The sequence below is a fragment of the Drosophila sulfurigaster genome, chromosome 3, assembly GCF_023558435.1.
Source record: "Drosophila sulfurigaster albostrigata strain 15112-1811.04 chromosome 3, ASM2355843v2, whole genome shotgun sequence".
Lineage (NCBI taxonomy): Eukaryota > Metazoa > Arthropoda > Insecta > Diptera > Drosophilidae > Drosophila > Drosophila sulfurigaster.
In genome coordinates, this window is record NC_084883.1 from 42,115,303 (window position 1) to 42,133,242 (window position 17,940).

Sequence of the window (17,940 nt, forward strand, 5' to 3'; positions counted from 1 at the left end):
CGCAGTCTTGTCACAGCCAATAAGCGTGACCGGGTGCTCAATATGAGAATATACTATTTTCCGTGTCGAATATACTACAATAAATAGGTTCAATGGGGTATATTTGTATTTTCTGCAAAGGCGTCATATTAAAAGTGATTTGTGTGTCTTGGTTTTTCTTATTGCCTAAAAATTTAAATAAAGTTAGGTTAAGTCAAAGTTAAGTTAAAATTATAGATTAAATTATAAATGTATATGTACGAAAAATATACCTTTGCTAGCGCGCTTCTAACAGCTGTTGCGCAAAGCTTGACGTTTACCAACACTAAACTATAAGTGCGAAACACACTTCAAAACAAAAGGCAAAAAAACAACCAGATAGCTAAGCGAAAAACATTTTCTTAATGCAGATGGATCCGTAAAGTTCACAATCAAAATGAAACTTTACAAATTAAACACCCACACGAGGGGGTGCAATAAGTCTTACGGTAAGAAAGTGCACTATTAAAAGAGGTCTCTGTACTATATTGAATTGCATGTGCAGATGCCGATCTGGTGCTGAATCCACAGGATCATCCCACAGCCAAGGTGGGCGATGTGGTGGAAATTTATTCGCCCGAGGATGAGAATGGCACGCATCTGCTGCTCCAAATAACGGAACTCAACGAACAGAGTAAAACCGGACGCAATGTGATAAGCATCGAATCGTGCATTGCCACCGCATTTAAGATGCGCTCCTATTCGAATGTTGTGATGCAAATTGTGAATCCAGCGGATGTGGCGCTAGACTCCATAGAGATAACGTTCAAGGATCAGTATATGGGACGCTCGGAAATGTGGCGCCTGAAAACGTATCTGGTAAGCAACAACAAACTAAAGAAGAACTGATAGAAAAAATCTTAATTTTTAATTTATTGATAACAGACAAATACATGCGTGTATGTGAATAAGAAAATCGACTACAACGACATGCAGATACGCTGTCAAGTGTACGAGATGTGGTCGCAGGGCGAACGCGTCGCCAGCGGGGTCATCACAGACGACACAAAGATCGTCTTCCGCAGCAGCACCTCGATGGTTTATCTCTTTTTGCAAATGTCATCGGAAATGTGGGACTTTGATATCCATGGTGATCTGTACTTTGAGAAGGCAGTTAATGGCTTTCTTACCGAACTCTTTCAAAAGTGGAAGAAGCTGGGCTGCAACCACGAAGTGACCATTGTGCTCTTCTCGCGCACCTTCTATGCGGCCAAGAGCCTGGATGAGTTTCCTGCCCACATGCGGGATTGCCTGCAGCTGGACTACAAAGGACGCTACTACGAGGACTTTTATCGCGTTGCCATTCAAAACGAACGCAACGACGACTGGTGCACTGTGCTCGCCCAGTTGCGCAAGCTCTTCACATCGTATCAGGAGACTGTGCTACGTTATCACGAACGACAGCATATGCACATTCCACATGCCACCAATTCAACGGCCACGCAGGGCAACTTCCTCGAGGTGCTCAACATATCGTTGAATACGTTTGAAAAGCATTATTTGGATCGCACCTTTGATCGCACCGGACAACTCTCGGTTGTGATTACACCAGGCGTGGGTGTTTTCTCTGTGGACAGAGAACTAACAAACATCACCAAACAGCGTATCATCGACAATGGTGTAGGCAGTGATCTGGTGTGCGTTGGCGAGCAACCGCTGCATGCTGTGCCGCTGCTCAAGTTCCACAACAAGGACACCACGTTGACATCGGCCGACGATTATTCGCTGCCCCATTGGATTAATTTGAGTTTCTACTCTACAAATAAGAAGATTGCCTATTCTAGTTTTATACCACGCATCAAGTTGCCCATTTTGTCGGCAGTGGATGAGACGGATGTGGAGGAGAGTGAGCGTAACTTTCTCAGTTGCAATCAGTCGGAATATATTCACAACTCTCTCTTCGATTATGATGCCTATGATGAGCAAATATTCCAGCCACTGCCGGCGCAGAGCACCTGGTAAGTTAAGAAATTTATACATATATATTTGACATTTGTCTGCCTGAAATTGAATGATATCTTTTCATAAGAATCCGTAAGGAGTCTATACTATAAAGCTTTTATAGGGAAGATGATCCGGAAATCAGTTGTTGCGTATTGAAAACCTCATTGATAAGACTTCAATTATGTATCGGAAAAACAAAACTTTTTATAGAAACCTTCAAATATTTCTTAAATTCAACAACATTTAGATATGTAATTGACTAAAACCCGAATTGAAACAGTTGTGAATCAGTGAATATATATCATACTATTGTATATCATCCATTGCTAATTTTTTTGGCTTCACATTTGTGCAACATCTTAATTGAAAGCACATTGTTCTCAATATGCCATTTCTGCCGATTGGAAAATATCTCTTATATAAGCATTTATTTTTAACCTTATCACTTTGGCTTTTAACCGATAAACTTTCCTTCTCTCCCTCAGCTCCCTGCAACGTGTGGTGCGTGCAAAGAAGACGTCGGTGCCCAGCTTTGAGACTTATGCTTATCGCAACAATGACTGGGAGAACTTGACGCCCACCAAGATACCCAGTTTGCGACGCAAAATGTCCGATCCTGATATACACCACGGCACCTCGGGCATGTTGGCCGCCTTGACAGACGCCACAAACTTGTCGGAGTCTTTGGCTTCCGAGAAAAATGCACGTCGCACGATTGTCAGCATTGCACCAATTGTGCGACCAGGACGTGCATTAATCAATCCCTTTGATCCGTCGCATGTTACCATTAAACTGACATCCAATCGTCGCCGTTGGACGCACATCTTCCCCAAGGGACCGACGGGTGTGCTGATCCAACAACATCATTATCAGGCTGTGCCTGCCAAGGCGACGCCTGCGGCCAACTACAGTCGCCAGTTGCAGCACTCGACGAGCAGCAACAACAACTGCAATGCCAACAATAACAATGAGAATGATTACAACAATGCAGCTGCTGGCGAGCAATACGATCAGGTGTCGACGCACTCCTTGATGAGTCTCAGCAAATCGATTGCATCGCAGCAGTTTGTGATGGGCGAGGAGAAAGTGGATTGTAAGTAACGTAAAGGAAATATCCTTATATTCGGTTGTGTGTGTAGGATAGAACTAGTATACAACTATATATATAACTAGTATACATCAAGTAGAAGTTTCCATATGTAAAATGATTTATTTTTGTCCGTCTGTCTGTCTGGCCTTATGTAAAATCATTTTGATCTGAGACTCTATAAAAGCTAGAGCAACTTGGTAGTGCTTCCTCGTTTTGTAACTATTTACCATTCGTAAATAATCCTGTTATCAGCTAAAGCTACTTAGTAGTTCCTCTTTTCTGAATTCTTTCCTTAAACAAATCCTCACTTTCTTGAGTTGTCTTTGTGAACAATTACTTACACAGCTTTTATCCGTTTCAGTTTTCAAGCGACGCCACAATTCGCTGCTAACAGCAACAGCTGCCGCTGCCAATGTGCCCAATCTGACGGCGACCCAGGCCAAGTCGTATCTGTGGGGTGCCACGGGGGAGCAGGAGTGGACGCCCGCAATTACTACGGGTATGTTTACATAGATTTAATTAAACCCACTTCATGTGCATCCGTGTTGGGAATCGTTTTCGAGATATTATCAAAGGGCGGGCATGTTAGACCAACTGCAATTCGTGGCAGTTGCATTCCTTCATTCAGCTGCAGCATGAGACGTCTGCTGCTGCAGCTGCTCGTGGTTGCTGCAACGGCAGCTTGGCCCACGGACATTGTCCAATTATTGGATTGTATTGGACGCAACTATCCAGTGGAGGAGATTAGCATTATGCACAGCCATGGAGCTAGCAGTCCAGGCTTCATGAATGCACTGCATCTGCAATTGTCGCGTAACGAGAGCAACTACTTTCGGTTGCTGCCTAAGGTGATATCTACGGAAGAGTCAGGTGGACGTTTTAGCAGTTTCCTCAATGAGGGCACCCTCTTTGTGATCTTTGCGCGAGATTCAAAGGATCCAGTGATTGAAATGCAAACGTTGCGAGGAAGAGGACGACGCTATTGCCGCACCTTGTTCCTACTGCAACGTGCGGAATCACGCAAGGAACTGAGACCGTTCTTTGAGCGACTGTGGCAACAGGGATTTCGCACTGCGCTGATAATGGTGGCACAACGTCGACTCTATCGCATGGATCCGTATCCCACGCTGCGTGTGCTACAATTGAGTCCAACACACGATGAACTTTCGCTGTTTCCACCCACAAATCATCTCAATTTCAAGGGCTACAAGCTGCGTGTGCCCGTGCAGCTCGATGTGCCCGCCACCTTCTGGTACAACAACAAGGGAAAGGTGCAGTTGGAAGGTGCTGGCGGCAAGCTATTCTCGGAGCTGGTGCGACATCTTAACGTCTGCTTGGAGGTGTATCCACTTTATGTAAACGACTCGAACTACATGGATATGGGCGCTTTGATCAAACTGATTGTCGAGCAACGCATCGAGCTGAGTCCACATCAGTTCACCACTTTGCAACGTTCCACGCTCGTGGATTACTCGTATCCATTTCGTGTGGTGGAACGCTGTTTCATGGTGCCGCGAGACAGCGAGTTTCCACGTGCTCTATACATTTTGCTGCCCTTCAAGATGGAGTTGTGGCTCTGCCTATTGGTACAAATATTGATGTTCTCCTTGCTGCACTTGGCGGCGAGATATGTGAGACCCTGGGAGCCCGGCATACGACTCTGGGCGCTAATGGGCGTGCCGGGTTATCGCAGTGCACTGGTACCCGAAAGATCCTGCTGGCTGCGCTATCCTTGGCTGCTGTTGCTGGCCTCCATCTTTGTGTTTAGCGTGTTTGTCATTGTGCAGACTTATACCACGAAGTTGACATCGTTGCTGGCCGTCAGCCTGAGCAGCATCCCAATCCTCAACCTGCACTCGCTGTTCCAGTTGCCGTATTCCATCTTGGTGCTGCCCAGCGATGTGGATGCTATTGTGGATTCGTTTGGACACGAGCAGCAGTTTCTGCAGCAGTTCAGCTACACGAATTCGAGTGCCTTCTATGCGCAGCGTGTGGAGATGAGTCCGGGTTACGTTTATCCCATTAGCACCACACGCTGGAGTTTTCTGCAGCAACAGCAGCGTTATATGAAGCACAAACGCTTCTGGTTATCGGATTTGTGCTATGGCACATTTCCGTATCAGTTTCAGTTGCGCATCGAATCGCACTTTAAGGATCATCTGCATCACTTTGAGCTGCACGTGAATGAGGCGGGACTGAATGAATATTGGCGTAGTTCCACCTATCGTCGGGCACAGAAATTCGGCTTTATACGCGACTTTGCCAGCATCGAGTCCTATGAGCAATTGCACGAAGTGCGTCCCATGGAGCTTAATTTGCTGGCCACGGTTTTCTATCTGTATCTGGTTGGGTTGCTCTTGAGTCTGGCCGCGTTTCTGTGCGAGATTGTTCCACAATTGTGGTGCTGTTAACGTAGTTGAAATATGACATTACTAACTGCACTCTTTTGTTTTAAGGCATTCGCAGTAATTATTTTTGAATTTATTAACTTATTGTACGTATTTTATTTGGATATCTCTCATTTTTAACACGAACAATCGACATGAATTTTGATATAAAATTTGAATTCTACTTACTAAATATATATATTATATTATACTATATATGTCCATGTATATGTTATCAATGGCCAATTCACAAAAAAAAAATCCCGCTACTCCACCAAAACAACAAACCAACCCATCAAAAATACAAAAAAATTTATCAAACTCTGCGGCATCGACAACAACAAAATAAAAATCCCCCAAAATTGGATATCTCGATAACGATAACGATCACAAATTCAAAATTCACAATAACCCAACGAATTGAATTTTCGACATCGACATTTTGAACAAATCATCGGCATAACTCTGTAGAAAATGGGAATGCAACGGGAAAACACATGAAACCGATTGTCGAAGTTGACCATAGTAATTTTGGAAGCTCACCGCTTGAGGCTACTACACCAGAGGCGGTCGGCAAAGGAAAGATCATCATAGGTTTGGCAACAAATAATCACAATTTTGTAAAAAGCAATGCATCCCACCTAAAACACACACACATACGTACACATCCTTGCATAAAACCTCACATACACAGACACCCAGTACATCGTAGAACTCCTAGACAAAAGCATAGCTATGCTTATCGTAGTGTAGTATTTGCACCCCACACCTGACTAAAGCACGCTAAAGTGGCTTTATCTATTACATGTTGTAGCTTAGCATACTTAAACATAACCAACATAACTATAATGAGGTTAGAATTCAACATAACCTTAAAAGTTTTTTTTTTAACTCAAATAATCAACAGTAGTTTTTGTAAAATTAAATTTAACAAACTCCTTTTGAGTTGTGCTCCAAATTTTACATTTCATCGAAACTTGTATGCTTGTAAATTGTTGATCTGTTTAATAGTAATATAATATTTGAAATAATTGTAAATTATATAGTTGTCCGATTCTAATGCATCCTTATATTTGACTACTGTAGATACCCGATAAAGAAAAAAGAACTCAACTTTTGTAATTACCCGATATACAAAGCGCAACGTTTCCACTGAGCACATCCTGCATGTAATTGCATCCATCCATTTATGTAATTAAGTAGAATCCCCAGTAGTAAAACACCTCCACAACACTCTCGTATATCTTTTCTGGTGGTTGTAAGGCAATCCTCACCAGCATGTGGCATTAGATCCGTTATCCGTTTTTCTGCAATCTTTGTAACCCGTTTAATGTTTGCATGCTTTTCAGCCACGCCCACTGCATTTTGCACGCACATGCACCTGCTAATTTTTAAAAATTGACCACAAATCCTAAACAAACGCAAAATTGAAGCTGGTGTTAAATTGCTGTACACTTGGAGAACCTGGTCTTATATTTAGCTTGAGCGATTTGACATTGTGTAACTCTTTTTTATATCAACTCTATATTTACTATACATATATTTAATACAATTTACTTTAATTATTACTTATTTTACTTTTGTAATTGTATCTCGTATCGGCGTTGGCTTTTTCTATTTGCGTACCTTCTTGAACACACTTCTTACCCAAAACTGCACGCTACGGCGTCCATTTTGCTTGAGTCCTTCTTACACATCATTACCACTGCTAACGCTTTCAGGCGTCGACTGGAAATCGCTGTCCATTCCCGCCTGCCTGCCCATCACAACCGACTATTTTCCCGACAAGCGTTCGCTGCACAACGATTATGTCATCTCCGACTACACGCTTCTGCCGGACGATGTTAATCTGGACTATGCCAGAAGTCGTGCTGTCTACCGCAAGCCTTTGTCCACAGAGGAGGTCTGCAAGGAGATTGTCTCGCAACGTCTTGCACAGGGCTTTCAACTCATTGTGGTTGAGGAGAAGCCAAGCGCATCAAATGGTTGCTGCTCGACTAGCGGACCTGGCTGTGCCTTGACGAGCAATCAATGCAGCACAGTGTTGCCGCCATCCGCTGAGACTAGGAAAGAGTATCTGCTGTCCATTGGACGCATTTTTCACAAGATCTCGCTAACTGGTTCGGTTATCACCGTAACGGGATACAGACCCAGGTGAGTGTTGTGGATTTTCGTGTTATATGTCAATTGTGACGGTTATACGATATTGAGAGAAAAGTGAGGCATTAGTTTATTATTTGTCTAATTAAATGCTTTCTTTTTTAGACACCCCTATCCGCCCATCAATGTTGATTACCGTTATCGCTTCCATGCGCCGCAGCATGAAACCTATGAGATTTCGGGCGTTAACTTTACCACAGAGAAACTGGAGAACTTTAACTGGAATCACATGGATCTTTACATCTGCACACGTGGCGACGTTGATTATCCCCTAATGGATGTGAGTCTTGTCAATAAAATTCACTAGTTTCACAATTTTCAATTCCTTGTCCTTGCAGAGTCTAAAGTACTGGCGTTTTCGCATGTATTTACTGCCGCGTGAGAACATGGTTAACAAGATCGTTAGCTTTGGCAGTCAACGCTGCGATATCTTCACAGATGCCGTTGTCGACAATACGCGGGAGCAAATCGATGACTTTGTGCGACTTATTGAGAACGTCAGCAAGTTGAAGCGGCAAATTGGACGCAAAGCTCGCGTAAGCTACAAAAACACTTTTAAAATAGAACGATTTGATTTTTATGTTGAAGGTTAACGATTAATTTTAGGCAGTTATCGATTTGAATTTGATTGTTTTGCTAAAGGTGTTAATCGTTATTTCGATTTACAGTTCTGCGTTGTGTGTTAACCAACACTGTTTGGGGGGCGCTGTCCAGTGCTCCGTTTGAGTTTCGTTGCAGTGTTGTTATTGTTCTTGTTGTTACTGACTGACAAAATGAAAAGTGTTCAATATGTTATTGTAGTGCTTACCGCTTACCTTAATCGTACAATTACAGGATAGCCCCACCACCCACAGCCTAACCAAGCGGCGACACAGTACGAGCATTATATCCAGGCCTCCTAACCAGGTTAACTATCCTTTACCACCAATTTACCAATCTAACGACAATTCTCTTTTTAATTTCGAATTGCGCACTTTTTTTGTTATTTCGAATTTTTTTGTTTCCTCTTATTCAACTGTTGCTTTCAATTTGCGAGCGCACGCTTTTATAATTTTCATAAATATTCGATTTGCGAAGAATATGTGTCCTATTTCTAATGTTCTTAATGTCTTTCAATGCCAACTCTCTCTCCTCCCAATGTCTGTGTCTGCAGGGACTCACGAATTCTCCGTTTCGTGAGCGCGTCGGCAGTAATCGGCTGCCCGAGAAAAGACCAAGGTTTTTATATCGTATCCAAAAACAAACATTTGTACATACTACCACATAACCTAGACTTACGCACACATTTACACACCCACACACACGAACACTCGTACACAATGATCTGCATCAGTATATGTATTGTCTGTATGTATGTATTTGTTTTACGGCACCAGCGAGCTGAGCTTATTTGTAATGTTTTAATTTTCTCTTCTCCATCCCTGGTGATTGAGTTTGTAGAGGCCTCCTACTATTATTATTGTATTTTTGGTTTGTGCACTTAGCTTGTAGTGATTTTTATATATACAAATTTAATTTAATGCCTCGGCTATTATCTCTTTTGTTGTTTGTTTCTGTTTTTTTTTTATCACACTTTAATTTGGTATTTGGCTTTCAGCAGCATGACACACCTACACCTAGAATCACTGAAAAGAATCATAATCTATTAAATGCACCGCAGCAAAGGTTTGTGCCACACCAGCGAACCCACAGCGAGTGTGACCAGAGAGCTGATACAGATTTGCAATCTCTCCTCCTCTCTGGTTGCATTTCACTTTGGGCGCGCTAATCTATCCATAGTTAAAATCCCTAAATTGCATCCTGATCCCCCTACAGAACATCCCAGTAAACACATGATAACAAATTGGTATGCTAAATTTGAAGAGAATGAACAAGAAAGTGAAAGAATTGCACTTGAAATTTTTGGCTTTTGGCATTTGCACTCTCACACACACATACACGACACACTCGCACACACACACAATTTCCCGTGAAAATTTGTTTAGTTAAAGTTGACTAATCCAGCTTTTGATTTCACAGCATTAATGTGCGTTCTAAGCTCGAGGCAAGTCGCATTTCGCGCATCTTTCCCGGCACGGATGCTGCGGCTGCTGCTGCAGCCTCAAATGCTGCTGCTGGAGTCATTCCACGCGATGATCAGGACGATGGGTAAGTCTGCAAACAAAATTGTGCGCTCTGTCATTAAAACTGTAATCGTTCCTTTTAGTTTCCCTGTGGATATCAAGTTCAGCGCCAATATCACACTAGCTGAGATCTTTGAGGCAATGAAGCATCCAATCACAGGTGTGGGTTACTTTACGCAGACGCAATCGTTGCCCTCCTGTACTTTTGTTTCCTATGATGCACTTCTTTGGCTGAAGGCGCGTCTAAGCAATGGACGGCATCCATTAGATATACTGGAAGCCATGCGCAAGTGAGTTTCTCTGATGAAACTACTTTTTGTTAAAAAGTAATTACAAGGAATTGTTGTATTCTCGCAGAGAGCACATGATTTGTCACGCATCTGGTGACTGGAGTAAGCCCATTATAGCCGGATTTGTCTTCTACTATGTGGTGCAGCAGGACAAGAATGCCAAAGGTTGGATTCATTAGAACTCTTATCAGACATCGATGTTTATCTTTTCTGAATTTCCACAGATTATGCGCCGCCTTTAAATGATTACAGTGCTTTCGTGAACGAGTGGCTGGAGATTGAGTTCCAAGGCTGTAGTTTCCTGTGGCATGACGAACCGTCTCCTTCTGAGGTGCCCAATTTCCTGCGCGACACAACTGCACCACAATCCTGGAAGACTAGTGAGTACCTTGATGATATTGGCTAGCGTGTGGAATCTTATTTGAATGCTTGCAGAGCGTGTCTATCGTCAGTCGCATTTGGAGATCGATGTGAATCAGAAGAGTGATCGCATGGAGTGGGGTCATGTGAAGCATCACACAGTCATGCAGCCGGGATTTGCATTTGAGTTGGTCGTCGAGTGGGTTACTTCCTCAGGACCCATCGTCTCTGATTTGGTAATGTGCCACAATTTATATTGATCGCCAACTTTTGTTAATAAGCCTTTTATTGTAGATCTCTGGCTGGATGCGCAAAGCGATCCATTGTAGTTATCAGCTAGTGTCTGTACCGGCTGATCCTATGGCTGAGCCATTTACCAAGAAATCCGATCCATTACGTGGACCTATTTTCATTCCACTGTGCGTCACATTCTTGCCCGACGGTGCTGCGCTCTTCGATGGTATGATTTTTAGCATCACTTTAACTAATTTTAGCTAATTATGATTGTTAACTCGCAGAATTCCCGGAGGAGAGCAGAGCGGATCGCATGCTCTTTTTGCAGGAGGCAATTTTGGCAAGATTTGGCTTCTTGCCCTGCGTGCTCGAGGAAACAAATAAAGATGTAAGATAACGCCTATTAAATTAATTTTCCTGAGTTAATCGTTGCATTTTTGCAGCTCCCCAAGGAGTATCAATATGTGCACTGCACTGGTAACATGTTTGCTCTAATACGGTAACTATCTCGATCGGCACAATCTAAGCACGGACTAAGAATTCAATTTGCATTTCAGCTGCGCCAGCAACAAGAACCAAGTGGAGTCGCCTAGTCGCCAGGAGGCGAATGTGACGCGTTGTGTCTATGGCCACACTAACAACACGAATGTACCCAAGAAAGTTGGTTTCTTGTGGGCCTGGAATCACATGATACCCAACAAGAAGTGGAAGGCGTTAACCATTAACAATTCAGAGAACGGTGAACTTTTCCAACTGAAGATGCTGAAGGATTTCCGAGAATTTTGCTCGAACAGTGATCAGCGCTTAGCCAACTTTTGGGCAAATTGCCAGGAGCTGAAGCGCAAATCTAAGAAATTTGAATACAACAATAATAACAACGATGACTCCAAGAATATATAAGTTATTTATCGGTCATGATCTTAGTTATTTGTTAGCCTTTAAATGTTAAACATTGAATATATCAAAGAAAATGAAACGAGATTAGCAATAATTACTGTTATCCTATAAGAATAGAATGTTAAGAATAAAATATTTAAAAAAAAAATATTCATGCGACTTTTGTGGGAAGATAAACTTTTTTATTCAATTTAAATTTGGCGCCACTTTGAGTGTTACTGGCTTTATGCAGAGCATAAAATTTGCAGCATACTTTTAGGCTCTGCACGAAAATTTCATTGGGACACAAAAGTAATGCGGCTACTTGCTGTTGATTTCTGGTTGCCTGGTATTTCAGCTGGTAATTTGACTGCTTTTGAGCTATCGCCAAGCGATGTTGCGAGTTGCATGGGAGTGTGAGATTCGCTAAGCACCCAAAAACTGTAAGTTTGATCGAACCATTTACCAGGCGACCAGAGCCAGCAGCAAGCAGCCGAATTGCTTTGGCACCCAATTAAAATTTTTACTTTGAGCCTAAAAGTATGCTTTTAGTTTAGTTGCACTAAATGAACGAACTACGTTAAGTTCAATTTGAATTAACGTTTTTTGGTAGCTAATTTTAGAAAATAGTTTAAGCTACCAAATTTAATTTTGCAGAAAACGTTTAATATGAGTAGTATAAGAAAATACTGCCGTGGTAATTATAAACCTCTAATACTTACTTCTGTAGGAAACCTGTAGGGCCACAATTATTTGCATAAGTTAATGGTAATTTAATTGCATTTATTTATCGTCATAAATTCAACATAACGTTTTTCTTTGTAGAAGTATAAGATTAGAAGTGCACATTTGTTGCAGAATGGGCAACTTGATTTGTAACTCGGTTATAAATGCCGCTGGCCGTGAGATGCCGTATAGAGTCTGTTGTAGTTGTAGTTGCAGCTTAATAATGCTAAACCTATTTGGCTCACTTAAAGAGGGGGTGTTGTGACAGCTTTGGTCAGGTTCTTGTTGTGTTGTAGTTGTTGTTGCTAAATGCTTTGGTATTCATCATGCCGCCGACTCATCTATTCGCCCTTGAGATACTTGGAGAGCTTTTCCAAGTCACGTTCCAGCCAAGCGGCATTAAGGCGTATTGTCTCCACAGCCTGTGACACAGTGCGTTCGCAGCCCGGTATCAAATTGGCCTTGAAGAAATCTTCCACTTCGCGTGCCTTCTCCTCGGAGGCAAAGTTCTCAATCAAATATTTGATCAGACGCGTCAGCAGAAAGCCACCCTGAAAAACAAAGTGATGAGCAAACGAACGAAGACACGATGGAGCATAGCTTTACCTGGTACTGCTCCAGCAGCTTGCGATTGTTTTCCTTGAAGAACTCCCAGGCCATGTCACGGCCCTTGGGATTAATTGCGACAGCAACAATGACAAACACCGAGTCCTGGGCACGCACTTCACCCTAAAAGAAGAAACGAATTATAAGCAGTTGTTTTGATAAGTAATCTATGACCCGTATACTCACCGACATTGCAAAATCAATGACGCGACGCAACAGCTTCACATCTCCAATGCAGCCAAGAGCACGCGAGATGCGATCCTGTTCCTCGTGAAGATCCGTCGAGCGATACAGCGTTAGCATCTCCTCAAATATGGCCTCATTGCCATCCTGCAGCACAGCCTTGTAGCAGGTGCTGCGTAAATCGGCTGGCAACGGTTTGGTGCCATTGACATGACTGCGGAAACGTTTGCGTGCCTCCTCAGTAATTTCAGGACTGCGGAACGAGACGAGACGTGTCAACACCAGGCTGCGCAGCAGCGTATCCAAATGATTCTCGTTCTCACGTGGCTCCCATCCAAGACGTGTGGCAATCGGATCGTAGAGGCTTCGTCCAAACTTGTTAAAGTCATTCATGAGCTCGGTGTGGGAGATCAGAATGTGGAGATTGGCAAGCGAATTGGTGATGGCGGTCCAAACCGTGTAATTCGTCTCATTGCGATAGGAGCCAACCAGCTGCAGCACCTCGACGGTGCTGGCCTGACCCGCCTGCACCATGGCAAACATGTCGTCAATCAAACCCAATCTATCGAGCGGTGGCAGCGCCATGCTCTCCACCGCGGGCAGCAGCTGCTGCAGCATTTCATGGGAGTAACGGGTGCGATAGTAGCCCACAGTGCCGGGATTAATTTTGATCCAATCGTCGGCACTGACATCGTCCAGTACAACTTCCATGGAGGCCTTGTCCAGCAGGAAAGTCTTTGCAATCTGCTTGGGATTTCGTGCTGTGGATACTGAAATGGGTATCACCCAAAGACAATCCTCGTCCGCCTTCGAACCATCAGCAGTGAACTTGGTCTGGGTTAAACGCAACACACGCTGCGTATCGCTCTTCTGCTCGGACTCGACACTCACAACCGGAAAACCCTTGTACTTGGTCCAGCTGGACATGACAGCGGCCACATCCTTGGAGCTTGCCTCCTGAAGCGCCTGCCACAAATCCTCAGTGGAAGTGTTGCTATACTGATGACGTGTCAAATACAGATGCATTCCCTTGCGGAAATCATCCTCTCCAATGTAGTCGTGAAGCATACGAATGACAGAGGCGCCCTTGTTATAACTAATTTCATCGAAGATCTCGTCAATCTCCGAGGGATGTCCCACGGGCACTTCAATGGGATGCGAGTTCTTCAGTGAATCAAGCTCCAACGCACGTGTGTACATATCCGTGACAAACTGTGTCCAGATGTCGTACTCGGGGAAGAGATGATGTACGCACAGGAACTCGACAAAGGAAGCGTAGCCCTCGTTAAGCCACAGATGCGTCCACCACTCCATGGTCACCAAGTTGCCTAGAATAATACAAACATTAGTGACTGCCCTAGCAGAATAAATAAGAATACTTACCAAACCATTGATGTGCAATCTCGTGTCCAACAGTCAAAGCAATCGATTGTTTGCGCATCAGCGACGTATTCTTGGGATCCACCAGCACAAAAGTCTCACGATAAGTGACCAGTCCCCAGTTCTCCATAGCGCCAGCGGAGAAATCGGAAATGGCAATCAAATCCATCTTGGGCAACGGATACGCGATGTTGAAATAGCTCTTATAATACGGCAGCACCTTGGTCGCCACATCCAGAGCAAACTGACCCTGCTCCTTCTTGCCAACGGGCGTAAACACGCGCACAATGACACCATCATCGGACTTGGCCTCCACGAAATCGTATTCACCCACAACCACGGCCACAAGATAGGTGGACATAATGGGCGTACGATCGAAGCGTATACGACGCAGATCACCGGGCAAATCATCCTCCTTCATCACCGGCATGTTGGAGAGAGCGACACGATCCTTGGGCACCACGAGTGTAATGTCAAAGGTGGCCTTGATGGCCGGTTCATCCCAGCAGGGGAAACAGCGTCGGGCATCTGTGGCCTCGAATTGAGTGACGCCAGCGTAACGTTCCTCTCCAGCGGCCGTAAAGTATTTGCTGCGATAGAAACCCTTCATCTTATCGTTGAGCTCGCCCGTAAACGACATATAGAGGGTGCCTGCAGTGCCTGCTGGTATCTCTTCGGTGAATTTCAGAGTCGCCGTTTCATTCTGCTTGGAGTAATCGATGCTCTCCGACTTGAGCTTAACGCACTCATATTGAAACTCTGCGCTATCGATGGTGATGTCCAGGGCATTGAGGGTGATGCGTGCCGTTGGCTCTGTGACCTGCAACAACAAGCATCAGTAATTGCACCCAATTAGAACTCTTCTAAGAAGCAGATGTCTGCGAGTGTGTGTGTATGTCTCTGAGTGAAAAAGTTTCTATGTGTGTGTGTATGTGCATGCCATAAAGGGGCACTAAGTCAATGATCGTGCTGTCATTAACCGTTAGACTAAAACACACAAACTCGAAAAAGAATAAACAGCAAAGCGAAAGAGCGAGTAAAAGCGATTAACACGATAATAAAAAAAAGTTTCGCTATGAACAGTTATTTCAAGGTCGTGTACAGTGAATGCACCCAAAAATGATTAAATCAGTAAATTTAATTTTTAAAAATTGCATTAAAAAATAAATAAAAAAATAAGTATGAAAAGCAATGCAACAAAAATGAGTCTACAGTGAATATCTACTACATGCATTACGTGAAAAAAATTTTCTTAACTTTACATTTAGATTTTAATATTGTTTATGGCTTCACTACTCAGTATATGTATGTAGAAATATGTATACAATTCGAATTTTAAAAATTATTTCCAAGAGCGTTCTTTAAAGCGTTTGTTCACTGTATGCCAACTTTTTGCTCTCCAGGTTTCCGGCTTAAGCGCGCCCAACTAAAACCCGTTTTGGCCAGCAAGGTTTGTATTTTATCCGATTCAATACCTAAACCTTATGATACCGATAAAGAGTATACGATGAGCGGTTAAACAAAAAAAATCCGTTTATACAACTGCACGAAGAAGAAAAAAAACCCGTTGCTGTTGCGTCTTCGTCGTCGGCTGAAACGTAAACACAGTGTATGCATATACCGTTATGAGATCAGCAGAGGCGGCGACAGCAACAGCAAAACGATAATGAATGGGGGTGGTACATGGGGTGTTTTATTTTTTGTGTCAGTGATGGTATAGCGTGGCGTACTTCAAATAAATTTGCGATAAGTGCCAGTCATTGCTGGTGTCAAGCGGTAAAGACCGCAACAAAGAAACATTTCCTAGTCCATTGTGTGTGTGAAACGCTGCGCGCATGCAAATTGCAGCATAAAGAGAAAATTACACAAACACACTCACAGCTGTGAGGGTGTGAAGGAGGAGAAAGAGAGGCTGGGAGTTTTGCACACGTCAGAAGCCCACTCTATGCACATAACCGTGTACACACTGGCATACATACATATGTGTGTATGTGCACACTGGCATATACATAAATAAAGAAAAAAAAAAAACAAAAATATATGCACACACTCACACATAAATATTTATGATTTGTTTTGGAAGTGAAAGCGAAAGTGACGAACAAAACGAACGAACGTTAAACGTTACTTACTTTGATCTGCACGATTGTCTTGCCCGTAAAACTGAAAGCCGTCAAATCTGGCTGCAGCGTAAGCTCATAATGCGTCGGCACCACGTTGGTTGGCAATCGCGAAAATTCTTCGTCCTTCTCCATAATGATGAGTCCTCCTTTTCCCCTCTGATTGCGATGTGCACAACAGCTGTGTATTAATCTTCTCTGCTGACCGTTCGAATCCTTTGCGTCTTCTTCACCTCGTCTGACTCCAACGTCGGCCGATGTATGCTCGAGTATGGCACGATAGCGACTGCAAAGATCGCCCAAAAGCGGCGCGTCGCTGGTTTTCAATGGAGCGCCCAACGATACGTCCGAATAGTCGCGATAAAACTGCTTTTGCACTTTGACGAACTGCTTCGATGAGACGAGCGTATTGAGGTGGCAAGTCTCTGCACGAAGGAGATACGCAAAACGCTTATCAAGTAACAGTCGACGATTATTAATAAGGCAGAGGCGGGCGTCGTTAGTAAAAGTACAATCAGCACAATACCGAAGCTTAATACACCCAGTTCTTGAACGGTGATAATCGGTAATTTGTTGGTTGCTACGATAATAGTGTAACACTGGCTTTTTATTTTGTTTTGTGTTGTTGTTTAGTTACTGCGGATTTGCGGGTGGGTTACGAACGTAGCAGGAGCTTTGTATTATAATTTACAACTGAAACTAGAAGTGGAAAAAAGCTGTACAAGCACACAAAAAGGATTAATTAATTATGCATGGAAAGCTGAAGACCGTTAAATGCGATTACAAGCGCTTTTCATAAGTGTTTCTTTTCTTTTTATTATTTTTACAACACGATTGTATTTAACTTGCTTAGCAAAAAGAGGGGCGCGGGTTTTAGGTTGTATTTTATTGCTCTCTCACCTTCGCACAAATGCTGCTCAAAGTCGGAATTTGCTTTAGCTAAATCCAAATTGAGTTTACCGATTTCTGCAAAGCAAATTGTATATGCAATTTAACAAACTGTTTTCCTGTATGTGTGTTAATTTTTTAGCAGAAATAGAGAAAGAATGAATACTGCGGGCAAACTGCAAACTGCTGCTGCTGGCGGTGGCGGCTTCTGCTGCTGGTAGCGAAAAACAACACGCTTTTAGTGTGACCCAATTGCGCGTGGTACGTATTGGAATTGAAACAAAAACAGCTGATTGCCTAGAGACGTGTTGTTATGCAGCCCGAACTAAACTGATTGCTATTGCAATTGAAAGTGTTGTATTATCTTGGTTATTGTTACCGTTTCTAAATTTCCAGGCCTGCTTTGCTGTTCGTAAACCTCCCTTCAATACATTTTTGTACATTGCTCGTCAACTTCAATTTATTTTTAAAAGAAACCAGTTTTGTCGGAAGCGCAATAAGTGTAGAGTTGGAGAAACATCGATGACACTATCGATGCAATGATGCATTTGCAGT

General features: G+C 43.1%; 3 protein-coding genes across 12 annotated transcripts; 2 read left to right on the top strand and 1 right to left on the bottom strand.

Annotated features, from left to right (window-relative positions):
- The first annotated feature begins 181 nt into the window (after positions 1–181).
- Positions 182–11,616, top strand: LOC133846359 (GATOR complex protein Iml1). 9 transcript variants are annotated; one of them, XM_062281301.1, is made up of 20 exons: positions 186–467; positions 524–837; positions 904–1,976; positions 2,448–3,055; positions 3,414–3,551; positions 5,911–6,033; positions 7,161–7,593; positions 7,705–7,879; positions 7,938–8,135; positions 8,434–8,505; positions 8,753–8,817; positions 9,619–9,747; positions 9,806–10,012; positions 10,080–10,177; positions 10,237–10,392; positions 10,448–10,608; positions 10,667–10,832; positions 10,891–10,994; positions 11,050–11,105; positions 11,164–11,616. In XM_062281301.1, the coding sequence occupies exons 1-20, from the start codon at positions 416–418 to the stop codon at positions 11,504–11,506; spliced, it is 4,671 nt and encodes a 1,556-aa protein (XP_062137285.1). In that variant the 5' UTR covers positions 186–415; the 3' UTR covers positions 11,507–11,616. The 9 variants fall into 9 exon arrangements, with proteins under 9 accessions (XP_062137292.1, XP_062137285.1, XP_062137286.1 ...); XM_062281302.1 differs by lacking the exon at positions 8,753–8,817 and adding an exon at positions 9,200–9,264; XM_062281305.1 differs by lacking the exon at positions 8,434–8,505.
- Positions 3,545–5,904, top strand: LOC133846361 (uncharacterized). Its single transcript, XM_062281311.1, has one exon. It carries the CDS (start codon positions 3,688–3,690, stop codon positions 5,461–5,463), a length of 1,776 nt encoding a protein of 591 aa, XP_062137295.1. The 5' UTR covers positions 3,545–3,687; the 3' UTR covers positions 5,464–5,904.
- Positions 11,617–12,244: 628 nt separating the features above from the next.
- On the bottom strand, positions 12,245–17,843 carry LOC133842269 (puromycin-sensitive aminopeptidase). Of its 2 annotated transcripts, none has more exons than XM_062275307.1 (7): positions 17,765–17,843; positions 17,398–17,463; positions 16,510–16,922; positions 14,381–15,197; positions 13,001–14,325; positions 12,815–12,937; positions 12,245–12,759 (listed from the first exon to the last, which is right to left on the bottom strand). In XM_062275307.1, exons 1-7 carry the CDS (start codon positions 17,826–17,828, stop codon positions 12,550–12,552), a joined length of 3,018 nt encoding a protein of 1,005 aa, XP_062131291.1. In that variant the 5' UTR covers positions 17,829–17,843; the 3' UTR covers positions 12,245–12,549. The 2 variants fall into 2 exon arrangements, with proteins under 2 accessions (XP_062131291.1, XP_062131292.1); XM_062275308.1 differs by lacking the exon at positions 17,765–17,843 and adding an exon at positions 17,552–17,672.
- Between the last annotated feature and the right edge of the window lie 97 nt (positions 17,844–17,940).